Genomic DNA, 7,520 nt, shown 5'->3' on the forward strand with positions numbered 1-7,520 from the left:
GGAAACATTACCACTAACGTTGACGTTAGCTGCTACTTAATTCACACGTGTACAATTGTGAGATAGCACACCAGCCAGCTTATTCACGTTTAACACACCTAAACGTTAGCTAAGCTAACAAGGCAAAATTATTGAGATTTTTTTTTAGCTGCCGGCGATGATTCGCAGCAAAGATAACGTTAGCTATCTCAAGTAAGCTACCCTACAGTAAGCTAACTTACCCTACATGAAGTCGGACCAATGACCACAGTCACACACAAATGATAAATGTTACCCTTAGTTGAGTTAGTTGATTTACTTAATCAGCCAGCATTAGTTAGCTAGCTACTTACTTTTTGTACTTGGTCATGGTGGAGCTCTGTGAAGTAGTACGCCAGGAGATGCGAGGCTATCATCGTGGCAATGCCCTTCTTTCCCTGTGTGATAAATGAAGGTGTTAAATTTTCTAAAGGGCCAGCTTCTTTACTAAACTTTCGTACCACTAGACAACCATATCCGTCCGAAGTATATTCGGTCTTTTCCGGAGGCTACTCATGAACACACAGGCATTGAGTCATCTACAACTTCACGCATCTCCCAAGTGACTTGTCTGGAGCATTTTAGCGTCATTGGAGTCATTGACGACTATTGGTCACATGGGAGGTGTGGCGGAGGGTAGAAAAGTGTCTTCTTCTTCGTTGTTGGGTTAATTTAACTCAACAGACAATTACTCAGCTAAACTATTACTGTATAAGGCGTTTACAGTTACAGTAACATACATTTTCTCACAGTCTCTATGTCTGCCCAAATATCTGAACCCATTAATCTGTGTAAGGCCTACAGAGCAGCAAGTAGCCTACTATTCTTTTAGTTGTTTGGCTTTGAGTTGTTTTGCTTGTCAACAGAATTTAATGTCATTCTACTTCCATTTGTAAAAGTGGATTGAAATCTAGATACATCAACACAATAATGAACTAAATTAATAATAAAAATTAAATTTCAAAAGGAATTTTAGCACAGCAAAATTATTAAATTGTATTAAGCAAGTCAAGGAAAGGCAAGTTGATTTATGTAGTGCATTTCATACACAGGGATAGGCCTAATTCAATGTGCATTACAAAAACAAACAATAATAAAAGCATAAAAGGGCATAGTTTTAAAGTAGTTTTAATAAATAAAATGGAATAATTAAAAAACATAATAGACATAAAGTAGAATAATTATGGCTATGGTTAGCAGACACTTTTGTCCAAAGCTAGGCCTACTTACAGAATAGCCTAGTTAAAAATTGACAGTTGTTTGTTAAAAAAAGCCTACATTAAAGCTGCAGTTGGCAAGATTTTTTTGATCATATTCACTGAAACCGACACCATGCTCCGACAGAACAACATACATTAGCAGGTTTTAGAAAAAAAAAAAACGCACTTCTACCTCCACCTAGAGCCTGTTATTTGTTTTACAGCTCCCGGTTCTTCTGGTCCAATCAGAGCAGGGCTGTGTGAGATCTGACTGTCAATCACAGTTTGGTGCAGTCTGGTGCGCACTGACGAGCAGAAACTCGATGAGAGGGTGCTCGGTGGTAGTGGGGGAGGGGCATGAGAGTTGCAAACATTATACATTTTGGATAAGTCCCCTCAATTTGTCAGACTTGCCAACTGCAGCTTTAAGCAAAAAAGTATAATGCTGATGGTAACAATAACAATATCAAATATTGTCAAATATTTAAATAATGAAAATAAAGAAAATCCATAAATATACAAACCATGACTATAAATTAATTAAAGTTAAAGAAGCCCTATGCAGGTCTGGTTATTCCTTCGCTGTTTCTGGGTTTTCGCAGGATTTGGGCTCGCATTTTTCACGACATAGCTCCCCCTGCAGCTTCGGTAGCAAGTGACTGCTACGCTAAACCCCCACTAGCTAGCAAGCTAGCCATCAAGAAACCAAGCTAACCACATACAGGGCTCACAATAAAACAGTCGAGCAAACACTTTGTTCAAGAGACTATCAAACCATTACAAAAACGAAGTTCACCCAAGGGTAGGCTACTTACAATTTCAACAGCAACAAAGCCAAGTCGGCGTCCGTTTTGCAGTTTTCTTAGAAACTACAATCTGACTACATTTTCGAGGCGCGATTGGATACTTCCGCCAGAGACTTTCTAATGTGGAGACACAGCACTCAAAAAATACTCCATAGAAATGCATGGGGCTAGTTTGTCACGCCAATATGGCTGTTGTCTACACATATCCCACCCCTTCCTCGGCAAAATGTCGACATGTGAATACATTGAGCCAATCGTATGGTGTGTTGTGAAGACACCGTGCCAATCATGTGTTGTGATCTCGCCGCTGGAGCAAGATTGGTGTTGTGAAGCCTTGCGCACGCGCATTTCTGCCGAATTGGATGCCCGACGAGTGCCCAAAAAGTGTTGTCAAATGGCCGCTGAGTGGAGGGACTTGCTTAAAAGGACTTTGCTTCCGCTAAGTCACATCCGGATTTACCCGGTCCGGGTTCATAAAGTTGCATATTCGTTTTTTCCGCGGAGAAGCGGAGACGAAGCACCCACCAAACAACCCAGAAAGTCTTGTAGAACCATCAGAACGACCCTCAACCTGCATAATTAAGGTCATTTTTGCTAAAATTGTTGCCAAAACAAGGCTAACCTTTAAAGACAGGAAACTTAGGGTTGACACTGATTAAAATCAACCTTGTTACTCTGAAAAGTAACATAATCTATCTGAAAAGTAACAGGATTGATGGTAACAGAGTTGAGTAATTTGCTACTGGCTACAATCACAGGAACCCAACCTATGTATTGATAATGTTGTCAACCATAAATATAATGTTTAGGATGTACATATTAATTTAAGTGTTCGGAGGCTAAGAAGACCCCCTGTGGTTGACATAAATTACAACTTTAAAATATCAGAAGACTTGTCTTCACATAGTTGGAATCTTGGTACAAAGATGAGGACAGGCCAAACACCTCTAAGCCAGTAGATGGTAGTGTGGGAATTTCAGTGTCATTCAGTGATTGCATTGAGGACACAACCTTCCTCTCCAGCACATGAGGAGGTAGCTGCATGTTTCTTAAGTCCACAGTCAGCACAGTCATTTCACTGAACACACCTCAGCCTCTTTGTATCTGAACTAGGGAGCATGCAGGCCCAATACTCAAATGCCTATATTCAAGACAGTGTGTATTGCAAATGGGAAAAAAAAATTTCCCAGTGAGAAAATGTAATTGTGGACGTCACCTCAGTTGTGGGCTTGTCATCACGTTATTGTAGTCCATGTGGACTTGCATGTCAGACCATTTTAATGTGAACTTTCTGTTTTTGTCACTTGAAAGCTGCATATCTTTCTTTCACAAGCATCTTACACCATACTTTTAAGCAAATACAGTTGTTTTTAATAAGCGTATGTTTTAACCTTTGTTGTGGCGTCCATGTTTTTCACACATTCCGACGGCAAAGCACATGGACTCCGGCAGTTGGAAAAAGAACGTAATCACGGGGGCGGTCCCTAATATTCCCAGAAGGCCTGAACCACACAGTCATTTTCTGTACTAAATACTTTACTCCAACTTCACTCCAACTATAAAGATCAATTAAGTACAATAATGGTGTGCCTGTGAAAACACAATTTTAATAATAATCCAGTGAAATACCATCTAGTCTTTAAAGGTTATGCTAACCTGTAATAATCTTTTACATCCCCTTTTTCTATTTTCATTTTTTTTCTTCACTGAAGACTGACCCACACTAAGACTTACAATAATGACAGTGTTAGGGGTTAGAGATGAGGGAACCTGGAGTTCTGACATTTATGCGCTTCAAAAGAGGTTGATGACATGACTGATTCAGTTTATAATGAACATGTGGTGCAGTGGAAGAGCTTACACTGGTCCTTATAACCCTATTGTACCATTTGTCCTTCAACATAATTTTTTTAAGCAACCATTTCTTCTTGAAGCCATAGAAGCCCTCAGCTCACCTGAGGTTGCGGGTCTGTTTGTGAGTTTAAGTAGACCTTTTTTAGTATAAGGGTCAGCTATAAAAAGCATTGTGGAATTGGGGTTTGCATTACATGAAAGGGGTCACACCCACGTGTGCACGCACATACAAACACAAACACACACACACACACACACACACACACACACACACACACACACACACGCGCACAATGCTTTGATAGGCTGCATCTTAGCATCTTTGTCACTGATAAATACACACCTCACACATTAAAGTCTCAGCTCTCAGCTCACTTTTACAGCTTCCATTCACTGTCTTAGCTCAGTGGAGCACAGAAAGGTCTAGGGTAAGTGTAATCCATGATGCGGGTATTAAAGGATTAGCTATTTATAACTTGAGATCTCAAGAGGCCTACAGGTGTACATAAAATTTAGAAAGTTTGAAAATGTGAAAAGCCTGACATTTAAACCTACTGAAATGTTCTTTCTTTCTCCTGATTCTCCTACAATAAGAAGCAATAAAAATTGATTGAAAAGGGAAAAAAGAGTATTTTGGGTTTAGACAATAGAAGGGCTATTTATCATGATATTAAAAGAAATACAAGGAAATGGTCAACATTATTGATGGTAAATTGAGCTCAATTATGTCAAGGAGAAATAGAATAGACAACTGAGAAATCCCATTTAGATGTGTCCTTTCCTATGGGCTGCTTTGTTCGTGAGTGGATAAAAGTGATAATAAAACTCAAAACCTAGCAAAAGACAAAGTGTAGGGTGAGGTAGGGAGCTAAATTCTATCACCCATAGGCTACTCACAAATTCCACTGGTAAAAATGGTGACTCACTATTGTTTATTTCCACATGTGGTTGGTAGTTGTATGAACTGTAAACCAGTGTGAATGAAACAGTGGAGGTCTACTGGTTAGCGCTTTGGACTTGTTACCGGAGGGTTACCGGTTCGAACCCCGACCAGTAGGCACGCCATGCCCTTGAGCAAGGCACCTAACCCCTCACTGCTCCCCGAGCGCCGCTGTTGTTGCAGGCAGCTTACTCCGCCGGGATTAATGTGTGCTTCACCTCACTGTGTGTTCACTGTGTGCTGAGTGTGTTTCACTAATTCACGGATTGGGATAAATGCAGATACCAAATTTCCCTCACGGGATCAAAAGAGTAGGCTATATATACGTATACTTTAATGTGAGCCTATAAAGTCATGAGAGGGCCCAGTCATTTCAATCTGTTTGCGCCCAAACCCTGACATCTAGAGGATGAACTACATTCCTACACAATGCTGTATTTAAAAATGTCTGTGTAGGGCCACAGCTTTGGTGATGTTAATGAGGCAACTAAGGGGTTGTAGGGTGCACACACCTGTAAGTGTGATTTAGCTTAATGACTCACCGTCAATTCAGTTGTCTACTGGTCTAAAGTGCGTTTTGCGGAGTTAACGACACGAAGTTCCAAACGTCAGTTGTGTCTTTAAACATTGTATGCGTTAATATCAGCATTCACAACAGATTAATATGTCTGGCAGAAAGATTAAGGCCATTTTAATGAATGTTCCTGAGCGTGAGTTAATGGGTAATATTATGTTGCAAGAGACTGGTGAGCCGTTGCTTCCTGTTCATGTCAATATTGTTAAATTAAAGCGCACGAACGGCGGCGTTTACATTACCGCTGAGGACAGGGATGAAGCCGTCAAGAAAAGACAGCTGGCTAATGCCAAGGAACGATTAAGGGTAAGTGTGTATGTCTGTTAATTCATCAGCCCAAAACTATAAATTAGTCAGTACCTCTCAGGTGTGTTGCGCAGCTTTCAGAGATTAGCCTATAGGCCCATTTGATTTTGATGCTAAATGTAGCAATGTCGCGCTTGCCATCTGATAATGGATATATCAACGAACTAAACGAGGCATGTAATATAACCAAGAAGTTCTGATAAAATGCTGATACATGGTAACAATGCTAAAAATGGTCATGTAAGGCCAAATCATGCATTGTTTGGCACAGCATGGCTTTGACTGCCTAATACTCTGTTACTGTTGACTGACTTTCTCTCTTGTCTCAGGTGAAGAGCCTAAACGCCATGTTCTCTCACCTGAAGCGCATAGTGCCAGTGATGCCACTTGGCCGCAAGCCCAGTAAAGTGGACATGCTGAAGGCAGCCACTGAATACATCAGACTATTGACGGCTGTGCTCCGGGACACTTGTGTGAGTGTAACTGATATTGGCAGACCCCCCCCCCCCATTCAGTAATGAATGGTGTTGAAGTCTTGGAAATGTAGTTCTAACAACGGTTTAATTTTTGAAGTTTAATATGCTCTCATTTTGGAACTTAGAGTAGGCTAGGCCTAATGGTTTGTTATCCACGACTTGGAACCCTTCTAGCATTCACCACTGTATTCTACATTTGCCAACTTTCAAATGTAATCTTTGAAATAACGTGCTTAAATATAATTCTTGTTATGTGTTTTACCTGTATGTCAGCAATTCAAATACAAATAATTTTGCAGACAGAATTAATGTGCTGAAATGGTCCTGTCTACCGATACTGCCTACACAGATAATCATTTAAATTTGTAGAAAACGTAACTTGAACATGCCTGCTATTTTAACCTATTTTTACCTGAGGATATTATTCTTTACAAAAATCTCTTGCGATTGTTTCAACAAAGGACCGAGAAACTCCAGACAACATCCTTGAAAGTGGAAACAGTCTAGGCCTACCAGATACAGAAGATAGACTCTCTGCTGTTTGGACTGTGGATGAGGTTGGTTTTCCTAATGTCAGATATAGTCATATTTACTTCAGCGCGTTGTGAATATGCAATGGGATTCAAAAGGTAACATAAGTTAAATCCAGAAGGCAAGTCACTTATTATCTTATGATTTAAATGGATCTGCACACATAGATTTGAAGTTGTGCATATGTGCAGTGCACTTGATGACCTTCAGGGCATCATTGAGCAATTTTACATTTACAATTACTTGTGAACTACATTACGATTATCCAAAACGTCTCACTGCAGTCAAAAGTGAGCTGTGTATAAAGCGCAGTCCAAGTGCACTGGGTATAAAAGTCATGATTTAGCAACAGCATACTAACACAATGTACTATTTTATGTCTACTCCTTCCCCATCTTGACCTTGACCTCATTCTCAGATACTGGACTCCATGTCCAGCACTGTGCCCAATGAAGTTGTATCTGCTCCCACTCCAGTTGTTGCAGAAGGGTTCCAGTTTCACGATCAAAAGCCTAGTGGCTTGGTGGTGCACTGTGTGAAATCTGCTTACCAGTACATTGTTCAGTTCGCCCCAGTGGACCATGCCACACTTCAGCCCACGTGTTCCACTCACCCAGATCTTACAGCTCAACTTCAGATCCAGCCTCAGCTTCAGCTTCACCTTCAGCCTCAGGCTCGTTAGAATCCCTGCGCTTCATGTTTTTGTGAATATTTTTTTTTAACCATTTATTGGAAGACAGTGTAACATTGCTTGCTAGTCGTGTCTGCCTTGTGTATGTTTCTGTACCTTGTCCTTTCCAAAGTGAGGGTTTAAGG

General features: G+C 40.5%; 2 protein-coding genes across 2 annotated transcripts in view; one reads left to right on the forward strand and one right to left on the reverse strand.

Annotated features, from left to right (window-relative positions):
• The window catches only part of hk2 (hexokinase 2), a 36,485-nt gene extending 35,886 nt beyond the window's left edge, over positions 1–599 (reverse strand). Inside the window, exon 1 of the mRNA XM_076270923.1 lies at positions 333–599. Within this exon, the coding sequence (XP_076127038.1) occupies positions 333–395 (63 nt within the window). The 5' untranslated portion in view covers positions 396–599. The remainder of the gene's footprint in view (positions 1–332) is intronic.
• Positions 600–5,481: 4,882 nt separating this feature from the next.
• figla (folliculogenesis specific bHLH transcription factor) lies at positions 5,482–7,386 on the forward strand. The gene is made up of 3 exons (XM_076271345.1): positions 5,482–5,697; positions 6,027–6,170; positions 7,123–7,386. The coding sequence occupies exons 1-3, from the start codon at positions 5,482–5,484 to the stop codon at positions 7,384–7,386; spliced, it is 624 nt and encodes a 207-aa protein (XP_076127460.1).
• Positions 7,387–7,520: the final 134 nt, after the last annotated feature.

The sequence above is a fragment of the Alosa pseudoharengus genome, unplaced genomic scaffold (genome assembly GCF_046254945.1).
Source record: "Alosa pseudoharengus isolate Yale_2024_CS ecotype anadromous, Long Island Sound unplaced genomic scaffold, YU_APseudo_1.1 YU_APseudo_1.1_scf_6, whole genome shotgun sequence".
Lineage (NCBI taxonomy): Eukaryota > Metazoa > Chordata > Actinopteri > Clupeiformes > Clupeidae > Alosa > Alosa pseudoharengus.

Bases quoted from the DNA above. Each gene is read 5' to 3' on its own strand.
- figla (XM_076271345.1), top strand. From the start codon at position 5,482: ATGTCTGGCAGAAAGATTAAGGCCATTTTAATGAATGTTCCTGAGCGT. The intron at 5,698-6,026 runs GTAAGTGTGTAT...CTCTTGTCTCAG, and splicing joins ATGCCAAGGAACGATTAAGG to GTGAAGAGCCTAAACGCCAT. The intron at 6,171-7,122 runs GTGAGTGTAACT...CCTCATTCTCAG, and splicing joins CTGTGCTCCGGGACACTTGT to ATACTGGACTCCATGTCCAG.